General features: G+C 36.2%; 8 protein-coding genes and 1 long non-coding RNA gene across 12 annotated transcripts; 3 read left to right on the forward strand and 6 right to left on the reverse strand.

The window, feature by feature from the left end:
* Window positions 1-20: 20 nt before the first annotated feature.
* AT1G52630 (O-fucosyltransferase family protein) lies at window positions 21-2,334 on the reverse strand. 2 transcript variants are annotated; one of them, NM_104141.5, is made up of 6 exons: window positions 2,088-2,334; window positions 1,885-1,964; window positions 1,523-1,593; window positions 1,311-1,399; window positions 988-1,209; window positions 21-888 (listed from the first exon to the last, which is right to left on the reverse strand). In NM_104141.5, exons 1-6 carry the CDS (start codon window positions 2,210-2,212, stop codon window positions 156-158), a joined length of 1,320 nt encoding a protein of 439 aa, NP_175672.2. In that variant the 5' UTR covers window positions 2,213-2,334; the 3' UTR covers window positions 21-155. The 2 variants fall into 2 exon arrangements, with proteins under 2 accessions (NP_175672.2, NP_974008.1); NM_202279.4 differs by having other exon boundaries at window positions 1,523-1,627.
* A 60-nt stretch (window positions 2,335-2,394) lies between these two features.
* On the reverse strand, window positions 2,395-4,138 carry AT1G52640 (Pentatricopeptide repeat (PPR) superfamily protein). The gene has a single exon (NM_104142.3). The coding sequence runs from the start codon at window positions 4,112-4,114 to the stop codon at window positions 2,543-2,545; it is 1,572 nt and encodes a 523-aa protein (NP_175673.1). The 5' UTR covers window positions 4,115-4,138; the 3' UTR covers window positions 2,395-2,542.
* A 403-nt stretch (window positions 4,139-4,541) lies between these two features.
* Window positions 4,542-6,103, forward strand: AT1G52650 (F-box/RNI superfamily protein; the record flags this gene model as incomplete). The annotated part of the gene is made up of 3 exons (NM_104143.3): window positions 4,542-5,456; window positions 5,529-5,669; window positions 5,762-6,103. 3 exons carry the CDS (start codon window positions 4,542-4,544, stop codon window positions 6,101-6,103), a joined length of 1,398 nt encoding a protein of 465 aa, NP_175674.3.
* Window positions 6,104-6,372: 269 nt separating this feature from the next.
* AT1G07837 lies at window positions 6,373-6,645 on the reverse strand. Its single transcript, NR_139319.1, has one exon. It is a non-coding gene; the product is annotated as an other RNA (long non-coding RNA).
* Window positions 6,646-7,063: 418 nt separating this feature from the next.
* AT1G52660 (P-loop containing nucleoside triphosphate hydrolases superfamily protein) lies at window positions 7,064-8,675 on the forward strand. 2 transcript variants are annotated; one of them, NM_104144.5, is made up of 3 exons: window positions 7,064-7,935; window positions 8,020-8,358; window positions 8,457-8,675. In NM_104144.5, exons 1-3 carry the CDS (start codon window positions 7,161-7,163, stop codon window positions 8,480-8,482), a joined length of 1,140 nt encoding a protein of 379 aa, NP_175675.4. In that variant the 5' UTR covers window positions 7,064-7,160; the 3' UTR covers window positions 8,483-8,675. The 2 variants fall into 2 exon arrangements, with proteins under 2 accessions (NP_175675.4, NP_001320574.1); NM_001333556.1 differs by lacking the exon at window positions 8,457-8,675 and having other exon boundaries at window positions 8,020-8,388.
* AT1G52670 (Single hybrid motif superfamily protein) lies at window positions 8,617-11,297 on the reverse strand. The gene is made up of 9 exons (NM_104145.4): window positions 11,097-11,297; window positions 10,601-10,792; window positions 10,380-10,456; window positions 10,061-10,120; window positions 9,425-9,661; window positions 9,275-9,337; window positions 9,101-9,169; window positions 8,979-9,024; window positions 8,617-8,875 (listed from the first exon to the last, which is right to left on the reverse strand). The coding sequence occupies exons 1-9, from the start codon at window positions 11,104-11,106 to the stop codon at window positions 8,805-8,807; spliced, it is 825 nt and encodes a 274-aa protein (NP_564612.1). The 5' UTR covers window positions 11,107-11,297; the 3' UTR covers window positions 8,617-8,804.
* A 487-nt stretch (window positions 11,298-11,784) lies between these two features.
* On the reverse strand, window positions 11,785-12,712 carry AT1G52680 (late embryogenesis abundant protein-related / LEA protein-like protein). Its single transcript, NM_104146.4, has 3 exons — window positions 12,591-12,712; window positions 12,328-12,474; window positions 11,785-12,245 (listed from the first exon to the last, which is right to left on the reverse strand). The coding sequence occupies exons 1-3, from the start codon at window positions 12,645-12,647 to the stop codon at window positions 12,105-12,107; spliced, it is 345 nt and encodes a 114-aa protein (NP_564613.1). The 5' UTR covers window positions 12,648-12,712; the 3' UTR covers window positions 11,785-12,104.
* A 697-nt stretch (window positions 12,713-13,409) lies between these two features.
* LEA7 (Late embryogenesis abundant protein (LEA) family protein) lies at window positions 13,410-15,220 on the forward strand. 2 transcript variants are annotated; one of them, NM_202280.2, is made up of 3 exons: window positions 13,410-13,584; window positions 13,823-14,456; window positions 15,200-15,220. In NM_202280.2, the coding sequence occupies exons 1-2, from the start codon at window positions 13,528-13,530 to the stop codon at window positions 14,273-14,275; spliced, it is 510 nt and encodes a 169-aa protein (NP_974009.1). In that variant the 5' UTR covers window positions 13,410-13,527; the 3' UTR covers window positions 14,276-14,456; window positions 15,200-15,220. The 2 variants fall into 2 exon arrangements, with proteins under 2 accessions (NP_974009.1, NP_175678.1); NM_104147.2 differs by lacking the exon at window positions 15,200-15,220 and having other exon boundaries at window positions 13,431-13,584; window positions 13,823-14,530.
* On the reverse strand, window positions 14,924-17,147 carry AT1G52695 (alpha/beta-Hydrolases superfamily protein). Its single transcript, NM_179468.2, has 9 exons — window positions 17,065-17,147; window positions 16,827-16,938; window positions 16,347-16,383; window positions 16,174-16,243; window positions 15,940-16,044; window positions 15,666-15,798; window positions 15,484-15,569; window positions 15,245-15,335; window positions 14,924-15,148 (listed from the first exon to the last, which is right to left on the reverse strand). The coding sequence occupies exons 1-9, from the start codon at window positions 17,072-17,074 to the stop codon at window positions 15,097-15,099; spliced, it is 696 nt and encodes a 231-aa protein (NP_849799.1). The 5' UTR covers window positions 17,075-17,147; the 3' UTR covers window positions 14,924-15,096.
* Window positions 17,148-17,774: the final 627 nt, after the last annotated feature.

A 17,774-nucleotide genomic window follows, 5' to 3' on the forward strand; every position in this document is an offset into this window, starting at 1 on the left:
TAAAGACAAGAAACTGATTTCAGAATGTATACTAGTTTCTTGTATTTCCAGACAGGAGCGTCTCATCGACTCTCAAAATGCCATAGTACATGAACAAATTTTTGTCATTACAAAAGTTGTGTCAGCTCAAGAATGTGGTAAGAAAAGAAACAGCATTACAGCTCAAATTCACAGAAGCAGTCGGGCAAAGCAAATCCTCTGCCAATGGCAAAATCGCTTTTATGAACTTCCCAGAGAGCTTTCTTCAACTCTGCACCTTCAAGACCCTGAGAAGTGAGCTCCGCAAATGCTTTTCTGCTCAGGAACAGTGTATTATGCATCTGTTTATATGTTCGCATAGCTGCAACTATTTTATCCATGTTTCCAAAGTACGTAGCCACATATGCGTCACTATTGATGGACACGTGATAATCCAATGCAGCTTTTGTGTTTCCATGCATTCTGGTGAAATCCTCTTGGTTAAGTAGAACAGACTTTGTGAACACATTTGTATAAACGGATGTGAATCCTTCCATCTCCATTAGACCGTCTCCAGCTGCTAAGTATATGTTTGTGCTTGTTGGGATGTTAAGTGACTGAAGCATCAACACTGTTTCATTAGGAGTCAGAGGGCATTTGCCTCGCTTTCTCCATGTCTGAGCTAGTTCTCCAGTCCATGGCTTCCTATCAGCACGAGCAGCTTCAATGGCAGCGATAGATGAAGGAGAGAGGTTTGGGTATTCACATTGGCTGTACGCTACCATGTCAGGTTCAAATCTGAGGTGAAGCGACAAGAAGGGTTTGGGAATAGCATCAAAAAGCTCGACGGCCTTCTTCTCCAAGGAACTAGTAAGGTGTATAGCCGAATAACAGGCTTGACACAGAGTGGCTCTTGCATATTCGGGATACCTGAAAATGTATTTTATCAACGTAGAAGAGTAAGATACTTGAAATATTTTAGAAATAACAACTACAGACAAAGGCTTTTATAGTCTATTAGAATGGCACCTGTCCCTGCGTTGGCTCATTGCTGGTGTAAAAGAAATGTAATGATGTTCCAACAACAGTGGAAGAACACTTTCAATGTAATCAAATTGACCCTTCCTTTTGCTGCAGTCTACTTTGAATGGTTCTTTTGATGCAATATCTTTTGGCAATTCTTTAACAACTTCGATATAACCACTCATCTTTTGAATAAAGTAGTCTACATCAAACACATCTGCAAATCCACTGCATCAACAAATATCACTGATTAGTCTCTTCCTTGATTAATTTAACGAAGCACACGCTTGGAATTGTGTTATCTAAGTTTCAAGAGAAAGTAGGAGTACCTTGACTCATTCCAATAGGCAGCTACCTCAAACTTTGGCAGAACAAGTGTAGCATTCAACAAACGGGCAATCCCAACTCCATCACACAACTGCAAGCAGCATCACATCATCATATGATTTACTTCCTAAGGCAGATATAATACAAGTTGAAGTCCTGATGAATAACATGTGCACTGATTCATGAAATGGTCGATCTTTTGTTTAAAACTTACATCGCGTCTCATCTGATTCAGGCCGCCATAGCAATCAACGCGTATATATCCATTAGTTTTAGCAGGTAGAGCTGCAGGATTTGAACAAAAAACCAAAGCAGTTGTCTGCAATGAAAGACCGATCACAAAAGTTCAGAGAAGTAACACTCACTACAAGCAATCTACATTCTACCCAACTGCAAAGTCTTCTCTTTTCAACGACCAAAACCAAGCTTTTGGTACAGGATTAAAAAAACCAGATTCAAGTGAGCAAATTACTAATATCAACAGAACTTTCTAGAATTAGACCCATCACAAAATCTTTCAACAGCATAGAACTAAAAGTGAAAACTTAGAATAAATGATAAGAGACGAGTGCATACGAGTGAGGTGTCCTTGTAACCACCATTTGCAAGGTCTCCATTCCATTATCCTCTTCACACTCCATATATCAGAAGAACCCCTGAAGCAGAGAAACACACAATTCAATTTTACTTGATTAAGTTTCTATATGATCAAACATCTGACTACTTCTCAATACAGTAACCGTGTGATACGATTCGAAGCAGTAAAGACGAATACTTACACTGATGAACCGGAAGGAAACGGAATCTGCAGAATATGTGGCGACGGGGATAGAAGAATAACGACGAGGAGAAGAGAGAAAGTTAAGACGAAGACGAACAGTGGTTTCACCGGAGATCCAATCATTTGATTAGGTTATGAAATTGCAACTTCAGATTTGTAAAGTGTCTCTCAGATCTATCTATAAAAAGCTCCACACACACTACCGTCGTCGGTGCCAAAATTAACTCTGTTTCACCAGAGAAGAAACAACACAGAGGAAGAAGGAGAACAATATAAAACTCGGAACCCTCTGAATCATCGAGAGGGTTTTGATTAACCAAACCGGTTGAAATTATTAATTTCCAATTCCCAGATACACACTCTGTACATTGTTCTTAAACAAATTAAACATTGCACATCCAAAATCTTGAATTCATGTAACTCTAAATGATTCAAATGTTAAAATGTATATTCTCATATAGTGTCTCTTTCAAGCTCAAAATCATCATCATCATCTTCACTATTTTCACTTCTACGTCCCAATCTCCTTCTCTTCCCTCTCATCTCAACCGCCATATCTTGAACCGAACAAGAACTGCTTCTCTCCATCTTCCCTGCCAAAACATCCACAACATCCATTTGTCCCCAACCGACTAACCGATTCCTCAACATCTCAACCGTTGTCGAATACGGTGGTATCCCTTCATCAATCATCATCTCAAAGTATCTACAAGCTTCCTCTAACTTCCCTTTCTTTCTCACCAACCCATGAATCATCACAGTGTAAGTCGCAACCGTTGGATAAAACTTTCTCTCACTCATTCCTTCCCATATCTCTGTAGCGCGGTCAAATCTCCCTATTCTTATAAGCAACTTGAGAACCATATTGTAAGTGTGTCTATCTGGTAAACACTTGGTTCTATCCATCCTCGATAACAGCTTTGTTGCTCGATTTACTTCGCAGTGATCGCAGTGGTACGCCATTATCGAATTGTAAGTCCAAGTATCCGGATTAGCTCCTTTTTGAATCATCTCGTCTAACAGTAAATAAGCATCATCAACTTTCTCGTTCTTGCAGAGTGTTTTGATGATATGGTTAAACGTGTACACATTGGGTACAAGATCGTACCTTTTCATCCTATCAAGTACCTTATAAGCCGAGTGAACATCACCCGCATCACAGTACGCATGAATGAATATAGCGAAACTATACGCGTCTGGTTTAAGTCCAAGATTACCCATTTCTTGAAACATCTTATAACCTCCATCAACATCACCAGATTTACACAAAGCATCTAAAAGAGCATTGTAAGCAAGCAAATCCACAACACAATTTCTCTCAAGCATTTCATCAAACACCTTACGTGCACCCGACGCGTCTCGGATTCTTGCCCAACCTCTAACCAAAATGCTATACGTCTTCGCACTAGGTACAATCCCAAATCCTTTCGCTTTACCGAAAAACTCTTGAGCATGATTCACATGTTTCTTATCGCAAAGCGAATGCAAAAGCTGATCAAGATCATCAACACAAGGCTTAATCCCAAACTCAACCATTCGATTAAAAGCTCTACAAGCTTCACTAGGTAAATTAGCTCTACTATAAGCTCTAAACACAATCCAAAACACTTTAGAACTAATCTCAAAGTAATTATACTCTCTAGCTTCGATTAAAAAGTCCCAAAGCAAAGCGAATTGCTTGCTACTACCCAAAATCTCAACCAAAATGTGATAACTTTCCAAGCTATGTGCAAAATCTGGGATTCTTCTTGCCCATAGAAAGAATCTGTGAGCAGGAAAGCCGAGATTTTTGCAGCGTTTCAATACTTGTTCGACTAGATTTGACGAAACTCGGGGAGAGTAAGCGACAAGAGTGTGTTCGAGATCGTCTTTAGGGTTCCGGTGGTCGCTCAGGACGCGGGAGATCTCGTTTACTAGATCTGGTGATGGTGGATCGTGTAGAAGTGTAGAGAAGATGCGAAATGATTGAGATTTAGGGGTTTGGTAAAGAGCGCGAACAAGAGAAGAGACTGTTCGAATCGCCATTCAACAGAGCAATGGAGCCAATTTGAGTTTTAAACACAAAGCCATTGGATTTGTATATTTATAAGTGAGCCCACTTAATTTATCAGGCCCACTTAATTTATCGCAAGATTAGATCAATATTCATGGGATCGGTTAAGATTCGGTAAACCGGGACGGCTTGAGTTAAAAGATCGCCAGATGCAAATAAAGAGACAAGAGAAGAAAGAAAATTTTGATGTTTCGGCTTCTACGAAGCATTTGCAAAACTTGTCCAACTGAAGAAAGCTTGAGACTTTTCACTGGGTATTTGCAGTTTCTCACTGAAATCCCTAAAACTTGGGTCTTGAAGTATATAGGTAGATGTCGAAGCTTTTACTCATTTTCTTTCTTTTTTGGTGTTTCTTACTTCAAAGTTTCTATTTGCGTTGTTTTGTGTTTTGCAGAGAAGATGGATCATGTCAGCAGTCTACCAGAAGGTGTTCTTTGCAATATATTTTCTTTCCTAACCACAAAAGAAGCTGCTTTGACTTCGATTCTCTGCAAGAGATGGCGCAATCTCCTCGCGTTTGTCCCTAATCTCGTTATTGATGACTCTGTCTTTCTCCATCCCGAAGAGGGTAAGGAGGAAAGGTACGAAATTCAGCAGAGCTTCATGGAGTTTGTTGATAGAGTATTGGCATTGCAGGGTAATTCTCCCATTAAGAAATTCTCCCTCAAGTTTAGAACTGACTTTGCTTCACACCGAGTGAATGCTTGGATAAGTAACGTGTTGGCTCGTGGTGTTTCCGAACTTGATGTGCTTGTCATTTTGTATGGAGCAGAATTCCTTCCGCTGTCTCCAAAATGTTTCAAGAGCAGGAATCTTGTAACTCTGAAAATAAACAGTCTTGGTATTGATTGGTTGGCTGGGGACATATTCTTACCAATGCTTAAAACTCTCGTTCTACACTCGGTTAAGTTATGTGTTGATAAGTTTTTTTTTCGTGCTTTGCCTGCGCTCGAGGAATTAGTCTTGTTTGCTGTTAGCTGGAGAGATAGGGATGTCACTGTGTCAAATGCGAGCATCAAGACCCTAACAATAAAGTTCAACTATTATTTAGGCACTCTTTCGCTTGATACACCTAGTCTTGTTTCCTTCTGTTTCTCTGACCATGTTGCTAAAGACTACCCTCTAGCTAAAATGGAAAAATTATCTGAGGCTAGGATCAGCCTTTTGGTAACTGAATATCAGATCGAGCGAGCAAGAGCGCCAAATATCTATTGGGTTGAGGATGATGTTGTTCTCCGATTAGTTAATGTGGGGAAGCTCATGAAAGGCATACGGAATGTTCAGTATCTCAACTTGTCTCCTAATACTCTCGAGGTCAGTTAGGGTAGTTCTTGTTTTGAGACATGTAAGGGCAAAATGTCTAATTGTGGTTGGTTTTGGTTTCAGGTACTTTCTAAGTGTTGTGAATCGATGCCACTGTTCAACAACCTTAAATCGTTAACTATTGAGAGTAACGAGAGGCGAGGATGGCAAGCAATGCCAGTTCTTCTAAGGAACTGTCCACATCTAGAAACTCTAGTCCTTGAGGTATAGTAACAAGTCATTTGCCAAACGTGTACACATATAGAGTTCTTACTTTGAATTGAATACCTTATTTGTCTCCTTTATTATGCTTTCAGGGTCTCTTGCACCATGTCACAGAGAAATGCAGGAATGCTTGTGACTGCGTTTCCCAAGAAGAAAAAGGTCGTTCACTCACATCTTGTCAAGTAAAAGTGTTAGAGATTAAAGGGTTTCAAGGAACAACCAAAGAGATGCACACGATAAAACATTTCTTGGAACATTTTCCGTGTTTGAGAGAGATAAAAATCCATATGGAAGAGAATGGTCCTACACAGCTCAGAGTCCCTGAAGTGTCTCAATATATCGCGGAGATGATGGAACACTACGAAAAATCATCCAGTTGCAATGTCCAGCTCCTAGTGGGTGGTTACTTGTGTAAGAAGTGGACTACACAATGAAGTCTCTAAAGAACAAATATTGCTCATGTCTCCTTGAAACTGTTTCAAACTAAACCAATCGAGAAACTAGTCTTCTTCTTTTTTGAACATGTATAATGTCATATAATGTGTTGAGTATTTCTCTTAAGAATGTATTCTCATATACATAATCTGATCAATAAGTCATAACCGACCTAGAAACAAAACAAAGTTTCTTATGGTTCGAGTGTGCAACATGTAGTGAAAACAGAAAACCAAGTGGCTTGTCTACTCCATGATAAGAAAAACTGCCTCAAGCTGGCATTATCTTCCTACACCAGTAACGCAATTCATAGTATAGATTATAGAAAGTGAACTGCACAATGAAGTCTCTGAAAAAAAAAAAAAAATGTCATTTAGGCGGTCTCTCTGTTTTCAGGGTCTCTTACACGATGTGATGAAGATATGAGGGAAAGCTTGTGACTGAATTTTCAATTTTCCACGAGGACAAAGGTTGTTATAAATCTTTTCCAGTGAAGAAGTTACAGATCAAAGGATTCCGAGGAAAGGAAATGGAGATGATCAAAGTATACCTTGGACTAATTAAAAAAGACAGATTACAAATTAAGTTGCAATCAAAGATATATATCTGTAATCTGTCTTTTTCAGGATTGTAAGTAACTTGTAACTTGTAAGTAAGATTTACAAAGATGTCAGAGTTAACATAACATGATAACCACTAAGACCTAAGGGTGATCAATGAATAGAATAAATATTTTAATTGAGTATACAAACAAAAGTCTCCTTTGCTTTGTTATTTGATGGCTAATTGGCGAGAAGTAGTGCTGAGTTTCATCAGAACATGTATTAATCACTTCCATAAACGGCAAAGAAAACAAAAATAAAATATTCACACACCAAATTACTCTGTTTAAACTAGGTTTTTTATTTAGTTAACTAACCTTAAATTCTCCAACAACCGTCACTAGACATTGGCAAAAAATCACAACGTGCAAGTCAGTCTAATAAAACACATTCATATATATGCACACACAAAGTAACACAATTTCGATAATCTACTTTGGGAAAATCTTGAAAGATGGGAAAAGATTTCAAGAGTTTGGTTACTAGATGCATCTATGTTGGGAAGATGAATGATAATGCAAAGAAGCTGAAAATCGCGACGGAGGAGCTCAAAGATCTTGGAAACAACGTGATGAAAAGAGTCAAGCTTTGTGAGGAGCAGCAACAGATGAAGCGGCTTGACAAAGTCCAAACATGGCTAAGACAAGCCGACACTGTTATTAAAGAAGCTGAGGAGTATTTCTTGATGTCTTCTTCGTCTTCTTCTTCTGGTTTGATATCGTCGAGCCACAAGATGGAGAAGAAGATTTGCAAGAAGCTGAAAGAGGTTCAGGAGATTAAGAGCAGAGGAATGTTTGAAGTTGTTGCTGAGAGCACTGGAGGCATTGGAGGAGGGGCGGGCGGCGGATTGACGATTAAGGATAGCGATGAGCAGACGATTGGGTTAGAGGCGGTTTCGGGTTTGGTTTGGAGGTGTTTGACGATGGAGAACACTGGTATTATTGGATTATATGGTGTGGAAGGTGTTGGAAAGACGACTGTTTTGACTCAGGTTAATAACAGGTTGCTTCAACAGAAAGCAAATGGGTTTGATTTTGTTTTGTGGGTGTTTGTGTCCAAGAACCTGAATCTTCAGAAGATTCAAGATACGATTAGGGAGAAGATTGGGTTCTTGGATAGGACTTGGACGAGTAAGTCCGAGGAAGAGAAAGCTGCGAAGATCTTTGAGATCTTGAGTAAGAGACGGTTCGCTTTGTTTCTTGATGATGTTTGGGAGAAAGTTGATCTTGGTAAGGGTTTATAAAGATTACTTACGGTGCAAGCAATAGTGTTTATATTACTTGTGATATAAATGATCTGCTTTTCTTTTACAGTGAAAGCTGGAGTTCCGCCACCGGATGCGCAGAACCGGTCGAAGATAGTGTTCACGACATGTTCCGAAGAAGTTTGTAAGGAGATGAGTGCACAGACAAAGATCAAAGTAGAGAAATTGGCATGGGAACGAGCTTGGGACTTGTTTAAGAAGAATGTTGGAGAAGATACTATAAAGAGCCACCCAGACATAGCCAAAGTGGCTCAAGAGGTTGCAGCCAGGTGCGACGGTCTTCCTCTAGCTTTGGTCACCATTGGCCGAGCCATGGCCTCCAAGAAAACCCCTCAAGAATGGCGTGACGCCTTGTACATCTTGAGTAACTCTCCTCCTAATTTCTCAGGTCAAATTTCTTAAACTGATCAATTTTTTTTATTCAGTACAGGTTAGTATCCTTGAATATCTAACTGATTCTCATTTTAACTTATTGTTTTGTAACAGTTCTAAAGTTACTGGACAGGAACTAGGTCAAGACCAGAGGCGGAATTTAAATTGGGAGTATGTTAATGTATTTGTTTGAAGTTACTTGCTAGGTTGTTTTTGAAGAATTTGTTTGATTTTTTTCCTTCTTTATTGTGTATTTGTTTTGTGGTTTTCTCATCGATCATGTATAAGAATGAAATGTTCTAATATCAGTGGTAAACAAAAAAGTTTCAATTAAATTTTGGTAAAACAAAGGTAATGGTACGGACAAAGATTTTTTGGAGTAGAGCTTATTTTTGTCTATGTGGAGAAAAACTAAGAAGCAAAATACACAAAGCACAAACACAATTAAGCCAAAATCAGTTCTTACTGAAGCTTCTTGATGCCAGGAAATGAGGGAAGTACTGTGATGAGAGCATCGTTGTATCCTACAGGCTCTGCCGAATCACAAAACAGAAGAAGAAAAAAACAAAAGTCAGTAGAGAGAATTGATAGCTATATGAGTACCGATTCAAAGACATATAGCAAATAGGGTCTTACCGCCATCTTCGCGGAGTATTTTGACAATCTCTCCGGAAACATCAGACTGAAAGAAAGAACACAATAAGAAGACTGAGAAAGCAAAAAAAAGTAAAGAAACCGAAAGGGATTACGATTGTTACCTCAACTGGGATTTGGCCACCGAGCTGTTCAATGTAGCATAGAACTTGACCTTCTTTCACTATGTCTTTCTGTAGAATAACCAAAAGCAAATATATAATCAATTGAGAGATTCCAAATGCTCCTTGAAGATGGATATTTTGAAAGACTTGTTCAAAACATAGGAGAAGAAGTACCTCTTTACAGATTGTAGGAGTGCGTTTCCCTTTTATGGTCTTGGATCTCCTGAAATAACCGACCTGCAACAAATAATTATCCATCCAGTTGAGAGATCATGAATTTTAATCATTTCATGTCAGTTTCAAAGAAATGATCTAGTCTCTAACCGTTGGAGATTGGAGAATCACTAAACCCTGATCAGCAGCTTTGTTAGCGAGTGTTTGTGGTCTGTCTGCCGAAGAAGATGATGTTTTTGTGATAGCCAATGACGAAGAAGTAGCTGAGCCATTAGTGTGAACCCCCTCAGGAGTTGCGCTTGCAGCAACCACAGGCTGAATTTGCTGAGGTGGTGGACTACTTTCGTCAGTTAATTTCCTTGCTACATACAGGCGGAAACCTCCCAGCTATTAGAAATATGCAAATGGGAGAAACCAGAATTATTAGACTGATACGATTTGCTTATAGAAACTGATATTTCATAGCTTATCAATCGAGAATTACAAGACCTTGAGGAATTTGATTAATGGAGCTCCTCCCACTCCCCTAGATTACTCACCAAATACTCGATAAAACTCTCACATATCTCTCAGACGCTATATAAGGACATTGACCAAACCAGAAAAGCTAAACCAACCATGGTTTACTTTCACAATAAACCATGGTTAAGATGAAACTTAAGTCAATAGTAAAACTACTTCTATCATAGACACGATTTTATGAAAAAACTTAGCAGAGACAAGTAAATGATCTGAGCAACAATAAATAACATAGTTATGAGTTCAGAAATCAGAAGTGGGGCTTACTTTGAGTTCAAACTCTGCAATGGATGAGGAATCGGTGATTTCGCTGATGAGTGCTTCCACCTAGAAGATGAAAATGTAACATAATGATTAGATTTGACATAGCTCATGTCTAAGCTAGCTCAACGAGGTCACACATTCTTCCTTCTCTAGCATCATAATAACAAAGAACCACAGTATCGTGCTATTGCACTGAAATGCAACTTTCTAACTTTTGTGATTTCTCAAAACAATCCCAAATTGAAACCCCTAAGGTTATATAACAGTTGTGCATCATACTTGGTCTTGAATATGAGAGGTTAAACAGGAAAGTAACACCTACCTCGGAGGACTTGGGCATGAGGTGAGTATTCACAACAGTTGATTTGGTCTCGTCAGAATCTTTTACGTCTGCAATAGCTGTAGTGAAGAATGTTAAAGAAGAAAACAAGCAAACGATACCACTTCATAAGCCACAAATCTGAACATTGTCTAAAGGATTTTATGACAAACAGTAAAACACAATCAAGTGAAACAGAAATACACAGACAGATTACTATATACCTTCTGTTTCTGCAGGTGGGACAGTAGACAATTGGATAGCTTTCACAGATCGCAGAGTCGTTCTCAGACTCAGATACTTCATAGGGCTTTGGTCAACAAATAGTCTTTGATTGTTCGGTATCAGCAAGTTTCCACATCTTAATCTACTGAAATTTGTTGCAAAAATTCTAACTTTAGGAGCTCCTAAGCTACCTGAAACAGAATCAAAAAGTTATCAACACTCCTCCATAGATCCCTTTTACCTTGACCTATACATGTTTCAATGTATAATTTATCATTGCAAGTCATAGTCTTGAAACAAGTAGAGAAACAATAGCATTATAAAGTACAAGCTTTAAACGCATTATCTTGAAACGAAGATGCATCAACACTAATCACATTGCAAAAATAACTCTTCTTGTTCAAACCCATTTGAGTATCAACGAAGAACAGATTAAAACAAGGATTCACGAGAACAACAAAATCATTCATGAGGCAACAAGATAGAGAAACTTACAGGAATTCATGGAGGAAGACTGGAGTAGGAGATATATTAGTAATGAAGAATATGTGATGCGAAGAAGAAGATGGGAAAAAAGCTGAGTGAACGATACGAACGAGGAAGACGATTTTGTTGATTTGGCGATTGACGAGTGACGACGATGAAATCGAATTTGATGAGAGTCAGTCAGTGGTTCACTTGTTCGATACAATCAGAGTGGAGCAAACTGGATTTGCTTTGGGTTTTAGGGCCCATTACTTGGTCCACAAAGCCCATTATTACCACAACAACAGCTTTTCAAAGTATAAATCGACTCATTGTTTATTTTAAGCTCTCTCTATCTCTTTAAATATATATATATATATACATTTTTTTTTGGTGAATTTTTTTTTATAGATGTGTATTTATATTAAATATTTATTCAATAGAAAATATACACTTAGAATATTATATCTATAATAACATGATTCTATTTCAATCGAGTATGTAAAAAAAGTAAAAATTTGATCGATTAATCATGTAGTAATCTCGTGTTTTTTTCCAACAAATAATTGATTAAAAGTTTAAAACATATCATAAATCAAAACCGAATGAGTAATCCGGATTGAGTCTAGAATTACAAGTTAAGTTATCTGTCATACGGTGGTAATCTCATATTTTTTGTAGAATCCTTAAGAGTTGAGAACTTTCAAGAACAGTTAAGTTTAATAATATTTTAATCTTTGTATAAGAGATTTCTTCATTCTTCTAAAACCACAACACCTTGTGATCGACAATTCATACGTACATATTTGAGATTTAATTTGTTTTCCTTATATAAGAAATCAATAATCTTATTGTATATGACTAATTTATTATATAAAAACCCTTACTAGGGGTTATATAAGACACGTAGAAATGTCTCCAACATACAGTACTATACCACAAAATTCAGAAATTTGAACAACCAAAGCAATCAGAAAACAATATTCATTTTTGTTTTATTGGAAAAGATTGAGCCAATATTTCTTAAATAACTCCTTTTTAGATAATCTTGGAACCGGGCTTGTTCGAGCGGGTCGTGCCAGCCGGGCTGCTAGGGCTGTTGGTAGCCGGACTCATCCCGAGAGTGTTCTTCACAGCATCGGCTGCTCCTTGTGCCATGTTCTTCACTTGTCCACCCGTCTACACTCCAAAATCATAATTAATGCATATAATTGTCTATAATTAATAATAATGAACAAAATTTTTGAGAAGAATCGTTAACCTGTTGGATGACACTAGAGGCTTGAGAAATTAGGGAAGGATTGTTCTGATCATGCTCTGAGTGTAACTGTGACTGTGAGTGGGTGTGATGATCAGCATTCTGGTTCATTGCGTGTGATACATTGTTCAAGTACTCTTCCTTCTTCAGCTATAAATAAACATATATTTGATGGTTCATTCATCACAAAAATCAGATTTCGAAAATTGTCAAATTTCAGATCATATAAGCAAAACAAATGTCGCTATTTTGTGTGTTGTATGTACCTGAACTTGACCGGTGACTTCTCCGGCGCTGTGGCTCAACTGCTGGCTCGACGACATCTTCTTGGTTGTTCTGTGAAATGTCTTAATTAATTAAGATTGTAAGCTTGTAGAATACTTGAAGGGATTTGATATGCATTATAATGGTATTTATATAATTAGAAAGTGTATATTTTAGTAAAATCCTAAATCTAAGCATTACACTAACACGTGGAAAATAACATACCATTGACGATTGACATGGCTAATTTTTTGTGGAGGTGAATAGTTTGAGGATTTATTACCCTAACGTTGCTTGGTCAAGAAGTGAAGTAGGATGACAGGCAATAGGAAGATCTTAAACCTTTTTTTCCGGTGACAATTATTTATGACTTTTTATTGTTGTCAAAAAATATATTATCAGTAATATATCAATAACGAATACAATAAAAACTCATCCGATCGATTTTCAAGAATTTATAGCTATATTAAAATTACTTCGAATCCATGTAAGAATTGTGTATTGGTTCTTTTTAGAAAAAAGTAAATATCTATGCAGTAATGGCGGTTGCATAATATATGCCTTGAGTAGATGAATATCCAATATCAAGATAACGTGAGTCACCACGTGTCTAACATCTTCCGTAGCTCCGTTTTTACCATGACGTGTCACATAGATATAGGTCATCATGAAAACGAGAAACCTAACTTTAACACTCGCACATAACTCCAAGTTTCGAAACTTCGTCACATCAACCTAATCGGGGCACGTACCTACACACCTGTCGCGAAACTGCAACACCTATCTTGTTCTCTCGCCGACCAAGACTTGCTATAAATAACTCTGACTAACGAGTCGGAGACAACTCACAGTTCCAAACACACAAAAAACACAAGATCTAAAAAAAAAAGCTTTTATCATTTAGAAAAATTTGGTTTCGAATTTCTTCGAAGAGTGAAAATGGCGTCTCATCAAGAACAGAGTTACAAAGCTGGTGAAACCAGAGGCAAGGCTCAGGTACTAAACGATTTATATGCATAACTATAATACATTTTGGATAGCAGCATTAAATGATTTAATTTTAGAAACTTAAACAAAACCTAAAAAGTAACTATTGTTTGTATGTGAAAAAACAAAAATGAGTTTGAAAGTTATTATTTTCAATTTTGTGATGTTTCGTGTTATTTGATTTTAGAAAAAAAAAAAAAAAGCTGATTAGTATTTTTTATAATGTAAATCCAATCTTGAACTGTAGGAGAAAACTGGGGAAGCTATGGGAACGATGGGGGACAAAACACAAGCAGCTAAGGACAAAACTCAAGAGACAGCCCAGTCAGCCCAACAAAAGGCTCATGAAACAGCTCAGTCAGCTAAAGACAAGACGTCTCAAGCTGCACAAACGACTCAAGAGAGAGCTCAAGAGTCCAAAGACAAGACAGGAAGCTACATGTCGGAAACTGGAGAAGCAATCAAGAACAAGGCACACGATGCAGCTGAATATACCAAAGAGACTGCAGAAGCAGGTAAGGAGAAGACCAGTGGGATCTTGGGCCAGACCGGTGAGCAGGTGAAACAGATGGCTATGGGAGCTACTGATGCGGTGAAGCACACTTTAGGGCTTCGCACTGATGAAGGAAACAAAGAACATGTTTCTTCAGCTCCAAGTACTACTACTACGACCACTACTCGTGAGACACAGAGGAAGTGAAGAGGATAAATATTTGTTTCGTGTTCGTGGTTTTCATGTTTGTTTGCTTTGATTAGTGTTTGTTGCGTTCGTGAGGTTATGCCGATCCTTGTTGTTGTTTATTGGGTTTGAATGTACTTCTACGTATTATCATGTAATGGTTTTCTTTTATAAATTGGACACTAGTTATTTCGGGTGATTAGTACGGAAATTACATAATTGGTATTTTATAAAGTTTTCGTTTTAAACTTTGCCTAATACGAAGACATTTACATCATAAATTTTCGCAACATGCACTTGTTTTCGTTACTTTTTTTTATTTTTATTTTATTTTACATCTTTCGACCTAATTTATTAGTCCATCTCTATTACGTTTTAACAGAGTCAAACTCTGGAAGACGGAGTCAAATTTAATCACTATTCACTTGACTAAAACATATTCCTGTTACTTCTCAATTATTTATTCAATCATTTCTTTAAAAAATAGTTTTCTCTGTAACGTTCGTATGGGGGTAACGGTTTTCAATACTGTTACTTCAGGAAATTTCACAAAGTTTTGTTTGAAAGTTAATTTGATTTATGCATACCAGTATTAGGATTTCCGAAGCAATTTTGATTCCTTGAGAATTTGCTGGTCAGATAAGGAAATTGTTTTACTAAGATATATAATGGAGAAATATAATTCACCTTTTTAACGGTTTCGAACGAAGAATAATACATTAACTATTGATTATGAATAACAAAGACAAAAAACGAAAGCTCAAAACTAAACACTTTATTATATTGTACGATAATAGTTTTGCTCCCCATTTGTTTTCTTTATGCAGAAATTAACCATATCCTCAAAGCCCAAGGTTTGTGAGCCAGACACGGATCTCATTAATTACATGATCCCTGCACACATGGTATATAACTCAAATTCAGTGATGTATGTTAAGAAAATAGTAATCAAAAAAAAAAAAAAAAGAGTGAAGTAATCGATGTTTAGACCCTCCACATTGTTTGAACAAGGTTGGAAATCCAGCCATGCGAAGGGAGTCAGCACATCTGTATCCGAATGAAGAGGGAACTACATCATCAGCTGTGACACAAAAAAATTCAATAATTAATTAGCAAGGATCTTTATTGCAAAAACAAAAACAAAATTTTAGCATATATGATCTCGTGATTCTTATATATCTAGATAACAAATTAGATATATAGATGATAATATATATTCTTGCACATACACGTTCCATGCAGAATTAAGATTTTTGATGCTGCAGCACGATTTGCGGTCCCAAAATTAGTATTATTCATATTGTATTCTAATCTCCTGCAAAATTGAGTTTGATTTTCCATTATTTAAAGGTACATGTAATATAAGTTTTAAAATTTTGTGACTAGTGATATAAGAGCTTCAAGATCCTACCTCCAGCCAGGAAGCCAACCATTGATCCCTATAACAATTTGTGGGTTTATGGGAACCCATCCAAAGGCATAACAACTCGTATAATAAAGAGCTTGTGCTGCACCCAAGCCGAGACCTGCCACTCCTTTTATGACTACCAAAACCAACATTAACAGATTACTTAATTAATCATATATGTGTATATTTATAATTGATGTAGATAGTATAAACTATGCATGTTAATTGTAGATATATTTGATCACCAAAAAAAAAGTGTAGATATTTTCAGGATTACCATTTTGTGGTTCATTAGAGAAAAGGCTAGTAATATATTCATTTACATAATTTAAAGTTCCAAAATCATCTTGCATGTTCTCAGAAACTTTTGCGATGTCGCACCCTGATTCATCATAGAGGTTTATGAAGTCAAGTATTAGTTTTCTAATTCTGGTACTATTTTAGAGATATCAAATACTTATTAATTTTCAATGATTTAATGTCTCCAAATTTTTAATCTAGCTAATCTTACATGCATTGGTTATCTCTCCACCCAAGGAAGTAACACGACGTCTAGGAGCAGTCGGACAAATCCATTTTATCTACACCAAATCATAAGTGTTGATTAGAAACTTCAGCTAAGTTTTCATTTTGGCTATAAAGAAATTAAGTTCATTAAAGATACGTATGTTAGTGGATGCGTACATTGGGAAGACGCAAATTTTGCAGAGGCTCAAGTGAGCTGCAGTCATAATAGACAGTTAAAAATACATATAATGGGAAGTCTATTGCGAATACAAAAAAAAAAAAAAAATGTATATATTGTAAAATTTTAGTGAAATGAACTCAATATCTTACAAGAAAATAAAAGTTCAGAGGAATGTAAAATAATAGAGAAAAATCATTATTCTTTGCAGCGCCATAACCTTTATATATACAAAGAAATGTTCATCCAAAAAAATGTTGAACTGACAAAATTAGTATTTGCATATCATGGCAAAAATCAACTTTTCACATATTAAAAGACTTTAAAAGTACGTATATATCTATTTTTATGTTTAATAACAAAAAACTTAAAAGTTGAAGTACTTCCAAATCATATTTCTAATTTTAATGAGAATCTTTGATTGTTCAAAACAAAAGAGCATATATAACGATAAACAATATAGCATGTGAGAATGTTACTTGAAGCCTGTGTTTCCTACGTCATGTAGCCAGACTATAGTAGCTTTATGAATTCCTGTGGGGTAAACAGTATTAATCTGTCCAAATTCCAAGCCACTTACGTTTATGCTACCTGCATATACAGTAATTATCCGTAAATTCACTAATGAGTTACGTTCCACACACATAGAGAGTATATATTTGAGAGAATATTATCAAACGATTTTGATAATAATCACAAGGAGGAAAAAAACCAAACCAGAAGCCATGCTCTAATGAGAATATTTTTTTTTTTTATATTATTATTTCGGAAGGTTTTAACTTGCACTAGAGATGAAAGATAGAAGAGAAGGAAACCCAAGACATTGCGTATTTATAAAAGAAATGAGTATTTCCTTCTTCTTTTTTTCTGTAAAACAAAGGAGCTTTATGACAGAAAAGATCTCTAAGTATTAAAATTTGACAAAATCACACCTTTAAAAAAGTTGGATAGATGGCAGAAATCCTATACTAAATTTGGTGGAACACAATTTAGTTAGAACTAATCTTCATAAAAAAGTTTCATTGGAAGCATAATTTAGTTAAAACATTTAATAATATATTTTGTTTATTTAGTATTTGCATGTTTAATTGGTTTACAAAATCAAAAGCGCAAAAAGCTAAAACATATATAGGTGGAACATAATTCAATCATCTATATATCCTATGAATAAAAGAAAAGAAAAAACTCTATAGGCAAATTGACACCTCATCAAAATTATTTTTAAGGTTTTATAAGTTTATAACTTTATAATGACTAATTAGTTTTGTTTAAATCTATTTCATATAAATTAATTTTTATTATCTAATTAGAAATTGTTACCTAAAATAAATGGCACCTTGAATAATTCAGATATAATGTTAATAAAGTATGTAAAATATAATATAAAAATCTTAATAAATCTAAATCCGTCTTTTTGTGTTAATTTT

Source organism: Arabidopsis thaliana, assembly GCF_000001735.4.
Source record: "Arabidopsis thaliana chromosome 1 sequence".
Lineage (NCBI taxonomy): Eukaryota > Viridiplantae > Streptophyta > Magnoliopsida > Brassicales > Brassicaceae > Arabidopsis > Arabidopsis thaliana.